The sequence below is a fragment of the Leuciscus leuciscus genome (genome assembly GCF_965113295.1).
Source record: "Leuciscus leuciscus genome assembly, chromosome: 15".
NCBI classification, from domain to species: Eukaryota; Metazoa; Chordata; class Actinopteri; order Cypriniformes; family Leuciscidae; genus Leuciscus; species Leuciscus leuciscus.
In genome coordinates, this window is record NC_138739.1 from 7961786 (window position 1) to 7981207 (window position 19422).

Sequence of the window (19422 nt, forward strand, 5' to 3'; positions counted from 1 at the left end):
CTGATCTGATCTCAGTTTGATGTGTTTATTCCTCAGACTCTGTCCACTGTTGTGGTCCTACTGAAGCTGTGATCCGATTGGTCCTCTCTGCTCTGGTGGGCGTGGCTACTGTCATCATTCTGGTTTATGACATCAGATCCAGAAGAGCTGAACGACATCCGCTCCATCAGTGCTGTATGACCTCAGTTTGAGATTGAAGGTTGTTTAAATGTTTATTAAGATGTTTGATGTTCATCTCTCATATCTTCTCTAACATTCTATTCTATTCTATTCTATTCTATTCTATATAAACATTTGATATGATTACAGCAGTATTTCCTGTTCCTGACACAGATATTCAACATCCTGTGTGTTTGTATGAATTGAGCATATTTATTTGAATATTAATCATATGAAGATATCAGAGGACACTTTCATACACACAGTTATAGCAGGCGATCTGTTCCTGCTCCATAAAACCATTAGAGAAACTCTGAAATCAGTCTGAGAGGAGAAACAATCGAGACATTTGATCAGAAATGAACAACAAACGTCCTGAAGAGAGTTACAGGAGAGAGCAGAGCCAAACACTCACAGGATCTCATGACAAGATCAAACTGTTGCTTTAAGATGTTTGCGTGATGTTATGTGTCCGTTTATTTCAGTTGAAAATGATGTCATTGACTTACAGGAAGTTGAGGCGTACTGGAGCTCAAAGTGTCAAACTGATAATGATCAAAGTAATCAGCTAAGATAGAGCTAGACGGTCACACCCATTAACACTGAATAAATAGGCAGTTATTTTAACTGATTGTAGAGTTTGACTTCACTTTACTACAGAGCAGCTTCACATCAGCGCGTCTGTTTATTACTGAACCAGTTTTGAAGAGTTTGTGTTTTCATATTTGTGGACTGAAAGCGATGAAGATGTTTCTCCCTGTTTTGCTCTGCTTGTGTTTCTGGCGTCTGGATGGTGAGTTTAAATGTGTTTTTATAACTTCAGTTGTTTCTGCATCAGATTCACTGTTTGTTTCTCTAAATGTTGGTTCTATAAAACACTGAAGCTCAAACAGCATTAGTTTCAGTGTGACGTGATTCTTGTCTGAAGTAAAAGTGTCTTCTGTGTTTGATGTTGTGTGGAGATCAGACCAACTTCAGTTCCAGCCGCGGGAATCAGAGTTTTATTCAATATGAGATGCAATGATTCGTGCCATTTTAACACCATTCTGCTTCTGTTGTGTCTGTTCTGTTGTAGAGATGTTATTCAAATCTCAAACAGGTTCGACTTTTTCTGTTTGTTCTTCAGGAGTGTTTGGTGATGAAGTGAAGTCAGTGTCAGTGATGGAGGGAGATTCAGTCACTCTAAACTCTAGTCTTACTGAAATACAGAGAGATGAAGACATAAAGTGGACGTTTGGAACTAACGGGCCTCTTATAGCTAAAACTGATGGAGTGAACAACATGATCCCTGATAATCTTGATGGGAGATTCAGAGACAGACTGAAGCTGGACTGGAAGACTGGATCTCTGACCATCATGAACATCAGAACTGAACATGCTGGAGTTTATGAAGTTAAGATCAGCCGCAGCAGCAGCTCATCGTCTACATACAGATTCACTGTTACTGTCTATGGTGAGACACAATTACACAATAATAATTGTTTATTAAATATTTTTACACAAATAATAATACTTTTCAATACTATTTTTAAAATGAAATTCTCTTAAACACTTACACAACAATGTACATCACATGTCACAATACATTGCAGTCAATAATAACCACATATAAGCAATAAAGTAGGGTTAATATAGTGCACATTCAAATATATTTTCATATTAATATAATACCTAATCAAGCATTTCATTCCTCTATTATATTGTTAATATCCCCATGTTCAGTAAATAAAAATGGACCCTCTTAAATTCGTCTTCCTTGCCCTTAAGAATATCGGTTCTCTTTTCCATTGCAGTGCATGAAGATATTTCTCTGAAGCCCGAGACACACTTAACGACTTTAAGGCCGATTATGAATGTACGACTGATCAAACCGGGCCGAGTCAGAGACAGTCGCGTTCAGTCAGTGTTTAAAATCTTCAGTCGTTGGAAACACTCTGTAAGTGTGTGAAGTCAGTCGTAGAATGTTTCAGCTAGTTGTTAAGTGTGTCTCGGCATTAACCACTGAGTTATAGTAGGCCTTTCTGTCTTTTTTTCTTCTTCAATAGATGGCGATGAGCCATTTGCCATGTAGAATACACGTCTATCAATATTTGATTATCCTTTTTAATATTCCAGTTATCTGGATAATTAAAAACCCAGAATCCAGTGCTATATGTCATAACATATTATTGAATTCTTTCCAAAACTCTTATATTTTTTCACATTCCCACATACAATGAATTAATGTGGCTTTTGCGCTGTTCCATTCAGTATCTGGTATGTAATATATAGTGCACATTCAAATATATTTTCATATTAATGAAAATATATTTTCATTAATATATTTATTAATGAACAATATTATACATTGTATGGGTCAAAATTATCGATTGTTCTTTTATGCCAAAAATCATTAGGATATTAAGCAAAGATCATGATCATGACGATATTTTGTAAATTTCCTTCCGTAAATATATAAAACATTTATTTCTGTGAGTGAATGCAGCAAAATTGTGAACATAAATGCACAACTTTAAAGGAGATTTTCTCAATATTTTGATTTTTTTTGCACCCTCAGTTTCCAGATTTTCAATAGTTGTATCTCAGCCAAATATTGTCATATCCTAACAAACCAAACATCAATGGAAAGTTTATTTGTTCAGCTTCCAGATGATGTATAAATCTCAATTTCTAAATATTGACCCATGTGACTGGTTTTGTGGTCCACTGTCACAATTGTACTGTAAGAGTTTTAGTCTGCTGTTAACTGTCTGTGTTTGGGCCTTTACACGTTTTTGCTCCCATTTTTCCTTATCTACAGTATCTCCAATCCGAGCTCTTGTTCCCACATGGCTAATCTGGATGAAGATTACTCCTGAGAACCTAATAATAATGTATAAACTAGTGTGTCCTCCATTAGTGTGTCCTCCACCTTCGCTTGGTTTAGATATACATTTCTCCAGATTAGTTCTGGCCCAGCAACACATAATAATTATTCATTAAGTTTACAAAACAAACAAACAAACAAACAAACAAACAAACCACTTACTCATTTAAGATTGGGTATTTTGATATGACATGTTCTTCTCTGGCAGTGTAATCTTGTTCAATTTGACTATATAGTGTTTATTTATTGAGCTGATCTCTGTCTTCTGTTGTAGATCAGACACATTCACTCAGACTAAACACTGTCTTTCTTTAGCCTCTACAAGTCAAGTCAAGTCAAGTCAAGTTTATTTGTATAGCGCTTTTCACAATACAGATTGTATCAAAGCAGCTTCACAGTATTAAATTAAAATAATACAACAAAGTTTGTTTCAAGAGGAATTTATTGATTGATAAAATTAAATTAAATATCCCCAAAATATCCCCAACTGAGCAAGCCAAAGGCAACAGTGGCAAGGAACCGAAAAACTTCATCAAGTGACCTAATGGTGTCCTAAAACTCCATCAGGTGACCTAATGGAGAAAAAAAAACCTTGGGAGAACCCAGGCTCAGTCGGGGGCCAGTTCTCCTCTGGCATTTATGAGCTAGAGGCCGGATTGTAGTTTGAACTGTGGGATTATATGAATGCCTGGCTGAAGAGATGCGACTTTAATCTAGTTTTAAACTGGGAGAGCGAGTCTGAGCAACGAACAGTATCAGGAAGACTATTCCAGAGTTTTGGAGCCAAATGTGAGAATGCTCTCCCTCCTTTGGTGGTTCTGGATATCCTAGGTATGACCAAAAGCCTTGAATTTAGTGATCTTAAAGAGCGCGATGGATTATAGGGTGATAGAAGATCCGTTAAATAGACTGGAGCTAAGCCGTTTAGGGCTTTATAGGTCAGTAGCAATACCTTGTAATTAATACGGAACTTTATAGGTAACCAATGCAGTGATGATAAAATCGGTGTTATATGATCATATTTTCTTGATCTAGTAAGAACTCTAGCGGCGGCATTTTGGACTAACTGTAGCTTGTTTATTGAGGATGCAGGACAACCAGCTAGTAAAGCATTACAGTAATCCAGTCTCGAGGTCATGAATGCATGAACTAACTTTTCTGCATCAGAAACTGATAGCATATTACGTAGCTTAGCAATGTTTCTAAGGTGGAAAAAGGCTGTTTTTGTAACATATGAAATATGATTTTCAAAAGACAGGTTGCAATCGAGTATAACACCCAGGTCTTTTACTGTAGAGGATAAAGTAACAGGACATCCTATGATGTTAAAGTTGTATTGTGCGAGGTTTTGTGGGCGGTTTTTTGAACCGATAAGTATTACCTCTGTCTTGTCTGGATTTAATAAAAGAAAATTACGGGTCATCCAATCTTTTCTATCTTTAACACACTCTGTCAATTTGGAAAATTTAGCGTTTTCATCCGGCCGTGATGAAATATATATTTGAGTGTCATCAGCATAACAATGGAAACTAATTCCATGTTTCCTTATAATATTTCCAAGTGGCATCATATATATTGAAAATAACAGAGGGCCTAATACAGATCCCTGCGGCACTCCATAGTTTACTGGAGTTATGATCGATTTTTCTCCATTTAAATAGACAAAATGGTAGCGGTCAGATAGGTATGATTTGAACCAGCTTAGTGCTTGTCCTTGAACACCAGTATAATTTTGTAGTCGATCTAAGAGTATTGTGTGATCTATAGTATCGAACGCAGCACTAAGATCAAGTAAAACTAGTATTGAGATACAGCCTTGGTCAGAAGCTAAAAGTAAATCATTTGTGATTTTAACGAGCGCAGTTTCAGTGCTATGATGCGGTCTGAATCCAGACTGAAACTTTTCATAGATCTCATTTTGTTGCAAGAAAGAGCCCAGTTGAGCGGACACCACTTTTTCTAATATTTTAGACATAAATGGAAGATTTGAAATGGGTCTATAATTTGCTAGATTATTATGATCTAATTGTGGTTTCTTAATGAGAGGTTTTATAACTGCCAGTTTAAATGTTCTTGGAACATGACCTAAAGATAAAGACGAGTTAATAATATTGAGGAGAGGCTCTTCCACTACAGGTAACACTTCTTTCAGTAGTTTAGTTGGTATAGGATCTAATAAACATGTTATTGTTTTAGATGAAGTGATAAGTTTATTTAACTCTTTTTGTTCTATAGTTGTAAAGCACTGTAATTGTTCTTGCGGGGTGATAATTGAAGCTGAATTATAAGGCGCGATTGAAGATTGAACGTTTACAATTGTGGTTCTGATGCTTTCTATTTTCTCAGTGAAGAAGTTCATGAAATCATTACTACTGAACTGTAACGGGATATTTTGTTCGGGTGACGTCTGTTTATTTGTTAGTCTAGCCACGGTGTTAAATAAAAACCTTGGATTGTTTTGGTTGTTTTCTATTAGTTTGCGGAGGTGCTCAGCCCTGGCCGCTTTTAGGGCCTTTTTATAACGTGACATACTGTCTTTCCACGCGATTCTAAAGACCTCTAAATTAGTTTGTTTCCATTTACGCTCTAAAATACAGGTTTCTGTCTTTAAAACATGCGTAGTATTGTTATACCATGGTGCTTTATTTTTCTCTCTGACCTTTTTTAATTTAATAGGTGCAACCACATCCAATGTTCTAGAGAGAATGGTGCTCATAGTGCTAGTTAGTTCTTCTAGTTCATCTGTTTGTTTGGGTTCAGGCAGCAGCTGAGACAGATCAGATAAGCAATTTGAGAAATTATCTATGGTGGATGGGAGGATTGTTCTGCCTGGTTGATAACGCGGCGCTGCATGACATATTACAGCAGTACGTAATATGCAAGTTACCATGTAGTGATCAGTGACTTCATCACTTTGTGGAATGATATCTATATCGGTTGGATCGGTTCCATGTGATATAATTAAATCGAGTGTATGATTAAGACGATGTGTTGGTCCGGTGACGTTTTGCTTGACCCCAAATGAATTTAATAAATCTGTAAACGCAGCTCTACAACACCGGACCCACACACTCCTTCAGGTCCTACTTCAGGTTCTCCTACTTCACATCCTCCTCCAGGTCCTACTTCACGTCCTTCTTCAGGTCCTGTTTCTCTGATACTGACGATCATTGCTGCTGCTGCTGCTGGTGTTCTGCTGATTGTGGCTGTAATTGGGATGCTTTGTAACTGCAGGAAACACATAGATGAAGGTAAAGTGAAACTACTGTACAGCTTGAACATCCTTAAAAAAACAATATTATTCATGTTTTGATTGAACGTGTGTGTAATTACAGATCAGAATCATGATCAATCTGACGCAACTCTCTATAAACACTTTGGACAAATGAAGGTAAGTGTCTCTGAGTCATTTCTATCAGTTTAATTAACAAATAACCGCAGAGCATATTGCAATATTCCTGTTTAAAGTGTGTATGATTTCATTCCGCAAACTACTTTAACAAACTTGTTGAACATATATTTGGCAGTGTGTGGTATAATATGTGTTGTTGTTGAACAAGTTTTATGGTTTCCAGAGTCTCTCTTGTTGGTTTTTATTTTTGGGACTGTTAATAAAGTTGCTCTTGTGTTATAAAATTTCATAATAAAATGTAAAAGACAGAAACTCCTACATTATGAACAAACACAAAACAATCAGTCAATGCAAAAAACAAACAAAAAAACAACTGATTTGTATCCGATAATACTCAATCTGCACATTTGAGTATTATAACAATGCTCAGGTCCAGTGCATTATCAATCCTGTTGTGGAAATTCTTAATACGAATACAACCTACTTAATCTGACTTCTTCGCCACGGACAATTTAAACAACTTCCAGTTGTAAAAAATAATAAATACAGTCTCTCGAGGTAATTCCCTGAATTACCTGAATACTTACTGTACAATACTTCCCTGAAGTACGGTGACGGCGTCCCGTCAATAATCTACTATCACTACCTCAATCACACATGAGCACACAGGTCTTTATCATCTATACACTCTCACCGTCCTTCTCAGGTGTACGCTGGTCCGACACAGGATCATTAATACTAACTCAGAGTATTACCGCCTCACCCCGAGGGCGGCTCTATAGTCTTCAACACTATCACTGTCTCTGCGATGGTCTTTTGAGCGTAGAATCTTTAGTACTTCTATTCCTACCTCAATCACACATAGATGTTCTGTTGTTGTCTTTTGAGCGTAGAATCTATTTCTCAGCTGCGCAGCAAATACCTGACACGACTCCCAAGTTGCTCTTTGTAGAAATGGGGCCCTATTTTAATGATCTGAAACGCAAGTGTCAAACGCAAAACGCAAGTAACTTTGTGGGCGGGTCTTGGGCGCTGTTGCTATTATACCGGCGGGATAAATTACTCTTGCGCCCGACGCAAATCTAAAATGTGTTGGTCTGAAGTAGCTTCATTATTCATAGGTGTGGTTTGGGCGTAACGTGAAATAAACCAATCAGAGCGTCATCTCACATTCCCTTTAAGAGCAGGCACGCTTGTTCCATGGCGGATTGCTATTATAACGGTGGATTTGCCAGACGCACACCAGGAGCAGTTCACAGCCGAGGAGACCGACGTTCTCGTCAGGGCCGTAAAACACAGAGAAGTGACATTGGGGATGGAGAAACACACCTAAATTAGCTTCAGTTAAACAGGCGTATAATAATTTGGGTAAATGTGTAAGCTAGATTTATGCCTATTTTTTCACATCTTCATGGACACAACAATGACTTCCCTCTTGTGGAATATTTTTCCTTGTAATTATGTATGGTTTGCAAAAATGGGAACTGCTGCGTCTGTGTGTAAATGAGAGAAGCAAAGTGTATGTGCGTTGTGCACACGCTACATTGTGGCCAAGCATGCGCCCTTAAAATAGCATCTGAATAACGCGCCACTGACTTTAGACGAGGTTTCTCCTGGTCTGTGGCGGAATTGTTTTCTGGAACTGCAAAATAGCACCAGTGAACGTTTGCGGCGGAACACGCCTCCTCTTTGCGCTGAACCGCCCCCGGGAGCGCAAGTTCATTCCCTAGTTTACCGACGTGCGTCTGTTGAGGGAAAAGTCCGCTCTGCGTCAGGTGCAAAATAGGAATGATACATGCGTCGGTGTACAAAGTCAATTGCGCTGGGTGCAAGATAGGGCCCATGAAGTTTTATTCACATCCGGGAGATCACTGGCCACAATTTACATTTATATCATACAGTTGAGTAGAAATCAGTGTCACTCAAGTCTTCTTCACTGTGATTTGTTCTGGTCATTAGTTTAAAATGATCTAAGCTAATCATATGACTGTTAGTTCTTCTATGTTAAGCACTTTTTGGGTAAGTATATATGGCCTTTGACCTGAGCATCCTTAATCTGCATTTCTCTGTACATTTAATGTTGAAAATACCCATTACATAAAATATCTCTATCACAATCCTCAAAACTCATTTATAAATTTTCATTGATTATGTTTGTATCAAGTTTGTTTTTCTCCTTTTGTGTTTGTGTTTGTGTTACAGGAATCTGAGATGACGGAGGTGATTTACACATATTTCACATTTTAATCACAAATGATGATCTGATCACAACAACTGCATCTGTCTTTACAGTTTATTACTGTTTCACATATAATCTGATTTGTTGTTTTGTCATTTATATTTCCTCTAAGTGATCTTTGATGAGTTTATTGTGTTTTATTGTTTATTGATGAGTTTATTACTGCTTGTGTTTATCAATAAAGTTTTCTCTCTTTGAGGTTCAAGAGTCTCTCCATTGCTGTGTTCGAAATCCCCTATACCCTCATTCACTGTTCCCCACATTACTCCACTAATATAGTCCACATTACTCCACTAATATAGTCCACATTACTCCACTAATATAGTCCACATTACTCCACTAATATAGTCTACTTGAGGGAGTGAATGAAAACGAGTGAGTGAATTCAGACACTGAGTGCTTTTGCATAGTTTGTGCTGTTTAATAATTAATTGAAACGTAGCAAACTTGCAGCTCCAGTAGTGAAAAGATTTATCCTGAACTCTGCTATGAAAACTAGCATGTAAACTGTAATTAAACAATTGAATAATCAATTAAAAAGGAATTTTTACCTGTATGATATTACACTGGACCAGCACGGGTTGGAAAATGAATGGATGATTAATTCAGCTGCGGCACCATCTTCTCATTCAGCACACGACTCTCACAGTGCATTATGGGTATTCTCTAGCCGTTCAGAGTTTCTGTCTATGGTGAGTAGAGATCATTAGTCTTGTCCATCAAACATTCTTATTTTATTCACTATTTGCATATTGAATTGTTGAATCATTTTAGAGTTTGAAATGACAAATCATATAAGAACTGAATATAAGATTGTTGATCATATTTCTGTGTATTCAGAAATATTAGTTGATGTCAGCGCTGATATTAGTGTTTATTGACTGATCTGATCTCAGTTTGATGTGTTTATTCCTCAGACTCTGTCCACTGTTGTGGTCCTACTGAAGCTGTGATCCGATTGGTCCTCTCTGCTCTGGTGGGCGTGGCTACTGTCATTATTGTTTGAAATACGTTCTGAGGAAACTATTTTGCAAATCGCAATTACGTTACATGCCAACATATAAGCAGTGCTATTACGTTGGTCCTTAACCTAATATAAGCAGTGCTATTACGTTGGTCCTTAACCTAATATAGCCAATCTATTTATTACGTTTGTCCTGAACATAATAAATCCAAAGCAGGTTTCGTAGCATCTAATGCTGTTCATTTTGTTTTAATTATTTACTCCCTTTTTTCTCATTGGGCTACAAAATATTATCTATGCCAGGGCGAGTCAAATGGCGGCACCCAGATAATTTTTATCTGGCCCTTAAACTTGTTTTTGATGATTAAAACCCCTCGCAATCTGATATCAAAGTCCCCGCAAATGTTTAGCGCGTTCAGCGGTGATTTTAACAACGCACGCGATCATTCAGCGGTGAGTTTAACAACCGAGTCTCACGGCAGTTCGTGATATGGTCACGTAATTTAATCTATTGATTCGTGCCACGGACACGTTTATTTCGTTATTTATTTTTTATTTTTTTAAACTAATGTATTTTCAATGGGAAGCGTCTTTCGTGATAACAGCATGATTCTTTGCAGCAGAGAAGCTGTTTAATCAACATTTATTCACGAGATCTTATGTATTTTTATGTATTTTTTTAATGTTATTATTTCGATCTTATTGCCGGGGAAGCTGGATTGCTTTGCTGTTTATTGATATTTTTAAAATTATATTTTATCAGTAGGAAATCGCGCTGAAGAAGTCTCGTTCCGAACACATCGCGATATTTGGCATCAGTTCACGTGTGTCAGATGTTGGTAAGTAAATAAATACCTAAATACGCTGTCTTATAATGTGTGATATCATGTCTTTTCTGTTTGTCGATATTAATCTGCCATTATATCTGCCATCTCCACGGAGACTTTGCGTTTCATTGCTTTCTAATTCAAAACAGGGTGATTAACACTGCCTGTCACGTGACGTGCTATAGGCCTAGATATTCATATCAGATTAAAAATAGTACAATTATTTCCAAAGTTGTATTTGTAGTAGAAGCACAGTAAAAACAACACTTACCATGCTTTTACCACAGTAACATTAGTTTTACTGTGATAAGTGTAGTAAAAAGACAGTAATCACAAAACTTACCATGCTTTTACAGTACCACACTATTTGTAGTTTTAATGTGGTACTTATTGTAAATGCACAGTAACCACAACACTTACCATGCTTTTACCACAGTAACCATAGTTTTACTGTGATTGGTTTAGTAAAGGACAGTAATCACAATCTCTTACCATGCTTTTACCTCTGTATTGATTGATAGTTTTAAAGTGATATTTGTTGTAAATGCATATTAACCACAACACTTGCCATGTTTGTAAGGCTTTATAATGTAACATCCAATATTTGTAAGGTATATCAGTACTTTTTCCTTTAAATAATCCTATATATTATACATAATGATATTTTCTTTTCTCTTTTTTCAGCTGAAAAGACCAAAAGGGCCTTTCGGACTCAGTCAGCCCATTATTGTTTGAGGAGAAGTAAACGGAGGAGACGGACAGCTTCAAAGGCAAATATTCGCAATGGTATGTGTGTGTTGGTTTTAACCCTAAATCAAACATTTTATCAAGCATTTGTTGTTTCTTAAAACTTTTCTCACAAAACCCATAGCCCAATCAGTACAAACAGAGACTGAAAGTCTTGATATTTCACAAGATTTAACAAGTTGTCAAATTCGTATGATACTCGTACATATTTGTATACTCGTACACAATCCTGCAGCTTTTACTCTTAGTGCTGTCATTGGCTACTGCCTCAATTCCTGTACATATTTATCGCGATATTTGTAAATCAGTTGCGCCCCTTCTTGGAAAGTTGTCGGATGTCACACACACTGTCAGAAAGTTTATATTAATTGTAAATTGGACCCTGTCTGTTTATGTTCCAGTAATACATGATGTCTCTCCACACCTCATAACCTACCTCTGTTTGCAAGAGTGGAAAAGCTTATCTGACTTGTCACATGACATTAGATACTCGATTATTTTGTCATAATCAGATCAGTTACACTGCTGATAACTGTCCCGTTTGCATGTAAATCATTTTCATGATTATTGCTTGCTATTAAAGACATACTTTTATTCATAGAAATGCCCACATATCAGTGAACTTAACATTTAATTATGCAACACTCTTTACAGAAAACATATCCCACAGTTATGGATAAACTCACAACATCATCGTCAAGTGCTGTGCTGGGCACATTGGGCAACAAGTGTCCTCCAACGTATTCGATCCGTGGCCAAGTTCTCCACATCTTCCCATGGGACACTGACATTCTTCAGGTCTTCGTGAAACATGTCTCCATGTCTTCCTTGGTCTTCCCTGTCTCCTGCATCCTCCTGGTGGTGTCCACTTCCTAACTGTCTTTGGGTGCTGTTGTTTGGGCATTTGTAGGATGTGTCCAGCGAGGTGCACCCTTTGCTCTGTCTCAGTTTCTGAAAGTCTTCATGTGGAGTCCCACTCCTCCTCAGGATCTCTTTGATATATGCAGAACCAATATTGAAAATAGTGATTTATCTTTTTCCATATTGTTAAAGCGTTTTGTTTTCTCTTTTCAGCTTCATAAACTGTACTTGATTTCTGCCTAATGCCTTTTTCAAAAAAGTGTCAGTGCTCATCAGGTGTTTTGCTAAAGGACATATTCATTGCATAGTTACAATAAAAGTGACCAATAATCACAAGGATATAGAATGAAAGTTGAGAATGTAAAATGTTGTGCTTATGTTTTTACCTATTTGTTCTTTAAAGCAAAGAAACAAATGTATGTTCACATAACAAACTTGAACCTCATCTCTTGGTTTGTAAATATATAACTTCATCATAGCAATTTTTTAACGTTAATGTATGTGTCACTATAATAGATTGCTCCTGTATCTGGATATTTAATTAACTGATTTTTATACTGTTGTGCTGTAGTTTTGGCGCTACATTTGTCTTTAAACAGTTTGACATTAAATATTGGAATAAGCTTTCAAAATGGTGTGCATTCATTGTGCTTTTGTTACATTTATTTGAATATAATTGATATATCTTTGACTATACATACACTGTAAATGTTAGAAGCACTTTAGTACATGTAATTATTTTTAATTAAAATACTGCAAAACTACCCTGCTGTAGGCCATTGCTTAGAAAAAAAGTTTCTCTTTCAAATGTATTTATGCATCAGTCTATGCAAATTTGTGTCATTGATCATGTGAACTCGTTTTTGGATGGTAACCACACAAAGGAGTCTTTTGTTTTTAAATATGAGTTTTATAATTTAATTAGAAGGAATGCATGTTTAACAGCCTAAATACAATTTATTTAAGGTATCTATCCCTGCAGCCGGAACCAGAAGAGATCTGTCATCGTTTACCATAAATGGGCATGTAAGTGTGACGCATCTGTTCAGCTGGGTTTGTATTGGCGGTGACCTTCTCGCAGAGCTCGCTGTGATTGGACAATCGTTTAACCCATATAAAACGGCGCTTCATGTTACAAAGTATGTTTTGGTGTTATAATTACGTTAGTTATACATTAAGCTAACTATAAAGTGTCTCTATGTTGTGAGAAATTACTCCTTTACCGAGATCCTAACCCTAACCCTAAGCATGTCTGCACATTTCAATGAACTACACAGCCCATGCTTCCTGTTCCACTGATAGAATGACAGAGATATGTGGGTAATGTAGTTTAAAACGTTTAGTAATAAAACAATAAATGTTAAATAAATAATATATTTAATGGACAACTGGATATCTAATTTTGTTCATTGTGCAAACCTTTATGACATATATGAGGGACAGGCTGAAATTTGATATTTTACTGTGAGCACTTTAAAAATAATCTTTATGCCAGCTTTCCATATATGTCTGAAAACTGTGGCCAACATTATTTATTAAACATAGTATAAGCAGTTGTCCAGCCAATTTTCTCTTTGATACACTAACCAGACTTTGAGTTACAGCCATTTGAAATGTGCATTTGTTTGCTCTTCTGGGGGCCGTTGCTGGGCCCTGGGGGTGGAAGGACAGTATAATCTACACAGATCTACACACACTATTACTATTACACAAGGATAATGCACCATTCAATAAAACAACAAAAAAACAGTGCCAACATTTCCTTTTCACCCCCTCTTGCTGTTTATATTCCTGACAACAGTGATATATAGAGTATACCATATAGAGTATACTAGAATGATCAACATGGATCATCATCAATTAAGCTTTAAGTATTTATAGCAAGATAGCCCACTGCAGCCTCTTGTTATTCACATAGCTTCCTTTTATTTCACTGCAAACTGGCATACATGCAAGTATGTGCAACTTTTGTTGCATTGTTGTCCCAAATATCATTAACCAGATCTAAATTTTTATGTTCCAAGTAAAAAAATCATGGTAATTAATTATATTTAGTTATTTATAAGTTATTAATTATATGTAGTTATTTTTAAAGAAATAAGAAATGAAAATGTCTCAAATAAAAATTTCTATTTACTGTACCAAACACAACTTTCAAAACAAAATAGTCACCATACTTTATTAAACAACACTTTATTGGAGAACAAAGCATACAGTTGATAAAGTAGCATAAAGACAAATGAGATTCAAGATAAATAAAAATGTGTCTTCAAAAATACATTAACATCATTTGAATCCATTCACAGCTGCTGAAGCCACAAAACGAGTGCCAGATAATCATATTCAGTCACCTACAGAAAACAGATTTGATATTGTGTTGGAAAATAATGATTCATTAGAAGAACACAATAGAGACATACAGGGAAGAGCAAGAAACCAGTTTAGCTGTGATAAACTGGTTTCTTGTTCTTCCCTGTATGTCTCTATCGTGTTCTTCTTCCTCGTCTAAACAGTTTGTTCAGTTGAAGAACAGAAGATGTGATCACTGATGTGGTGGAGCTTTTTCTCAACCAGAAGAAGAAGTCTCAACATCCCATTGTCAGGCGTTCTCCAGTCCTGGTCTGAAAGTAAAACAAAAAAACAGAAACCAAGTTGTTTAATGGACAGTCGGGTCAGCTTATGTTCTGCATGATTTAAAGCAGTGATGGTTTACTGCCTATTGTCTAGAAGTAAACTTGAAGACTTTGGTTAAAATTTTCAGATGTGCTTGATTAGGGTTGGAGGTTAACTCTTAACTAACCTCAAAAAGTAGAATGCAAAGGGCCAGAGTTGCCTGTTCCTTACATAAATTTATAAAGCAGCAGTCAGTACATTATATAATATACACATTGAAGTATATATATATATATATATATTGCAGCACATAATATAAGCTAAGTACTGAACAAAAACAGTTTTAACCATATCAACAGCAACACATTTTAAAAGATTTTTTAGAAAGGCATGGTCTCTTTTGAGCCTTTGCCAGTGATGCTTGATTTCTTTCCAGACTACATACTCTTCTGTCACTTGTTTCAAGAGCTTCACTTGGTCAAAAACCAAGTGATAACCTGTACAATGTAAAATTGTCAACATCAAATTATGTACTACATATTACAGCATTGTTTCAATACAAGACATACCAATGGACTCACGCACTTTTCTGTCTTCTTTGGGCACCAGATGTTCCTTCCTCACCCGAAACAAAGGACTTTTTCGATTAGCTTGCGTTGATATAAGGACTGGTCTTCCTTCTCGGCTGTAAAACAAGAAAGTCTCGACTTACTCTATTGTTCTTGAAACACAAATTAAGACAGTTATAAATAAGTTAATTTACCATATGATTCAGGAGAGAACATTTGATGAGTAAATACTGATATATTAAGAAACTTCACCTGGGAAGGGCTGATCACGGCAAGATTCGCTGCGACTCACTAGTAGCTCTTGTGAGGGTTGAGTTTGATATTGGTAAAGCTTTAAAAAAAAAGGACTAAGTAATCCTGCAAAACAGAAAGGAAGGTAATTTTAATACATTACTTGCAAATAGTCAGTTTATAACTGTAGGATATGTTTTCTGTAAAGAGTGTTGCATAATTAAATGTTAAAAGCATTTTTATGTATTAAGTTCACTGATATGTGGGCATTTCTATGAATAAAAGTATGTCTTTAATAGCAAGCAATAATCATGAAAATGATTTACATGCAAACGGGACAGTTATCAGTAGGGTTGGGTATCGTTTGAATTTGAACGATTCCGATTCCGTTTCCGATTCCTTGTTTCGATTCCGGTTCCTAACGATTCTCGATTCCGATTCTTTTAAGAGGCAGGGTCAAAAAAGTTTAGATCAATTTTAATTCTATGAATTTTTTACTTTTTATGAAATTTACTATGAATTTCTCACAGGGCTGTTTTCAACTACAATATAAATATCAAATCTATTTTAAACAACTTTTTTAGGACATTTTAAATGAGCTAGCTAACCAACGGTCTTTCTGAAGGAAATAGTCTGACCTTCTCCATCAATTGAAATATAAAAAAATTTGCATCACAATAAGTGTATTGTATTGTGATTGTCACTAACATTTTAGTAACTAAACTGAATTTTATTAGGTTTAGTGACAACATGTTACAATGTTTACATGGTACAATTTCTGGTAATTTACGCTTTTGTATTATTTCATTTCAATTCAGTTATTGTGATTTGATTTAATATTGACTCATTTGGATAAATATTAGGTACTCAAGATAGGCGTTAATTTTTCTCAAGAAAAAAACAACTCACCTAATGCTGTAAACATACAGAGAGCCCTATCAGCTGGCAGTATTATTAAGGTTAAAAATAACTCAAATTAAAATAATGCGTTTTTTTATTTATTATAATAACAACTTTATTTAATGATATAAGTACAAATATAATATGTAATATAGTAGGCTACACATATTTAGCTAAATACTCTCTATAGCTCTTTTTTTTTCTTGCCAACTATGTGCTACAGCCTATATGTTCATTAAATGGCTTTCCTGAGGTAAATATGACATAATTGTTCTCCAGCTGTGTTATTGACCTCTTCACGCTGATAAAAAACACTGATTGATCGATATTATGTATGAGGAATATACATTTAGGTAAGTTGTAGCCTACTGTATCTTTCAACAGTGTTCGTGTTTTTTTACTATTAGCTGCTAGTCGAGATGATCGGTTCACGTGCGCTAGGGATCTGTAAATCTCCACATTTACAAGCGCCAAAACGGTATTTATTGTTTGAATTTCGTAATAAAATTGACAGAATCTGAGAGCTGAGATTTTTTTGTATATCATAAAGTAACTGCTCTGTCTAGTCTGTCGGTCTCCGTGTCCTCTTTGCTTCACGATTTTATTGTGCGTGAGAAAATGGATGTGTGGTGTGAGAGCGTGTGAAAATTGTCAATTGCGTGTGTCTCACGGTAAATGCGTGAGAGTTGGCAGCTCTGCATGTGTAAATGTGTTTTCATGAATATATATTTTTTTACGTTCGCCGGCATCGCGCGCAGTTTTCAAACGGACGAGCAGAGGACGAGAGAATATGGTTGCAACTTGCGAGATACCGAAGAATAAGAAAACATCATATAAGTATGTTTTTAAGGTTTAACGTCAGGGTTGTTTGCTCTGAATACATTTTATGAGATGCTGTGTGAGTTAAAAAGGCAACTCACACAGCGTCTCATAAAATGTGTCGGTTCGCAGTTTAGCATAACAATCAATATACGCTTACACCTGTGCTAGTACACGCATTTACCATGCCGTGTGTACGTTACAAATGTTTAACTAAAGTGTCAGCAAGTTAACATTTGGCAGTTTGAAATCGATTATGTAGTTACTTCAGTTCAGAATAGGGCTAGAAATGACTTAGACAGCGGTTTCTTCTTCCGGTCGGCGGACTGTGAATCGAAACTAGGAATCGAAATTTAAACTTTTGAACGATTCCGGGAAAATCGCAAAGCTAGTCCCGGTTCCAATCGATACTCGATACTCGATACCCAAGCCTAGTTATCAGCAGTGTAACTGATCTGATTATGACAAAATAATCGAGTATCTAATGTCATGTGACAAGTCAGATAAGCTTTTCCACTCTTGCAAACAGAGGTAGGTTATGAGGTGTGGAGAGACATCATGTATTACTGGAACATAAACAGACAGGGTCCAATTTACAATTAATATAAACTTTCTGACAGTGTGTGTGACATCCGACAACTTTCCAAGAAGGGGCGCAACTGATTTACAAATATCGCGATAAATATGTACAGGAATTGAGGCAGTAGCCAATGACAGCACTAAGAGTAAAAGCTGCAGGATTGTGTACGAGTATACAAATATGTACGAGTATCATACGAATTTGACAACTTGTTAAATCTTGTGAAATATCAAGACTTTCAGTCTCTGTTTGTACTGATTGGGCTATGGGTTTTGTGAGAAAAGTTTTAAGAAACAACAAATGCTTGATAAAATGTTTGATTTAGGGTTAAAACCAACACACACATACCATTGCGAATATTTGCCTTTGAAGCTGTCCGTCTCCTCCGTTTACTTCTCCTCAAACAATAATGGGCTGACTGAGTCCGAAAGGCCCTTTTGGTCTTTTCAGCTGAAAAAAGAGAAAAGAAAATATCATTATGTATAATATATAGGATTATTTAAAGGAAAAAGTACTGATATACCTTACAAATATTGGATGTTACATTATAAAGCCTTACAAACATGGCAAGTGTTGTGGTTAATATGCATTTACAACAAATATCACTTTAAAACTATCAATCAATACTGAGGTAAAAGCATGGTAAGTTTTGTGATTACTGTCCTTTACTAAACCAATCACAGTAAAACTATGGTTACTGTGGTAAAAGCATGGTAAGTGTTGTGGTTACTGTGCATTTACAATAAGTACCACATTAAAACTACAAATAGTGTGGTACTGTAAAAGCATGGTAAGTTTTGTGATTACTGTCTTTTTACTACACTTATCACAGTAAAACTAATGTTACTGTGGTAAAAGCATGGTAAGTGTTGTTTTTACTGTGCTTCTACTACAAATACAACTTTGGAAATAATTGTACTATTTTTAATCTGATATGAATATCTAGGCCTATAGCACGTCACGTGACAGGCAGTGTTAATCACCCTGTTTTGAATTAGAAAGCAATGAAACGCAAAGTCTCCGTGGAGATGGCAGATATAATGGCAGATTAATATCGACAAACAGAAAAGACATGATATCACACATTATAGGACAGCGTATTTAGGTATTTATTTACTTACCAACATCTGACACACGTGAACTGATGCCAAATATCGCGATGTGTTCGGAACGAGACTTCTTCAGCGCGATTTCCTACTGATAAAATATAATTTTAAAAATATCAATAAACAGCAAAGCAATCCAGCTTCCCCGGCAATAAGATCGAAATAATAACATTAAAAAAATACATAAAAATACATAAGATCTCGTGAATAAATGTTGATTAAACAGCTTCTCTGCTGCAAAGAATCATGCTGTTATCACGAAAGACGCTTCCCATTGAAAATACATTAGTTTAAAAAAATAAAAAATAAATAACGAAATAAACGTGTCCGTGGCAAGGTGTTTAACTCACCGCTGAATGATCGCGTGCGTTGTTAAAATCACCGCTGAACGCGCTAAACATTTGCGGGGACTTTGATATCAGATTGCGAGGGGTTTTAATCATCAAAAACAAGTTTAAGGGCCAGATAAAAATAGCCCAATGAGAAAAAAGGGAGTAAATAATTAAAACAAAATGAACAGCATTAGATGCTACGAAACCTGCTTTGGATTTATTATGTTCAGGACAAACGTAATATAGCACTGCAATAG

General features: G+C 36.0%; 2 protein-coding genes and 3 long non-coding RNA genes across 5 annotated transcripts in view; 3 read left to right on the top strand and 2 right to left on the bottom strand.

Annotated features, from left to right (window-relative positions):
- LOC309476456 overlaps positions 1 to 624 on the bottom strand; it is a 59518-nt gene extending 58894 nt beyond the window's left edge. The window contains exon 1 of the long non-coding RNA XR_014198168.1: positions 293 to 624. This is a non-coding gene — a long non-coding RNA (uncharacterized lncRNA). The remainder of the gene's footprint in view (positions 1 to 292) is intronic.
- LOC309476005 (uncharacterized protein) overlaps positions 1 to 19422 on the top strand; it is a 220006-nt gene that overhangs the window by 81170 nt on the left and 119414 nt on the right. The gene's annotated exons all lie outside the window — the stretch shown is intronic.
- Positions 724 to 8814, top strand: LOC309476242 (uncharacterized protein). Its single transcript, XM_082139511.1, has 5 exons — positions 724 to 952; positions 1235 to 1612; positions 6145 to 6276; positions 6361 to 6416; positions 8580 to 8814. The coding sequence occupies exons 1-5, from the start codon at positions 901 to 903 to the stop codon at positions 8622 to 8624; spliced, it is 663 nt and encodes a 220-aa protein (XP_081995637.1). The 5' UTR covers positions 724 to 900; the 3' UTR covers positions 8625 to 8814.
- Positions 9788 to 11954, top strand: LOC309476643. The gene is made up of 3 exons (XR_014198305.1): positions 9788 to 10419; positions 11092 to 11193; positions 11809 to 11954. It is a non-coding gene; the product is annotated as an uncharacterized lncRNA (long non-coding RNA).
- On the bottom strand, positions 15198 to 19141 carry LOC309474852. Its single transcript, XR_014197442.1, has 4 exons — positions 18849 to 19141; positions 18076 to 18177; positions 15450 to 15554; positions 15198 to 15313 (listed from the first exon to the last, which is right to left on the bottom strand). It is a non-coding gene; the product is annotated as an uncharacterized lncRNA (long non-coding RNA).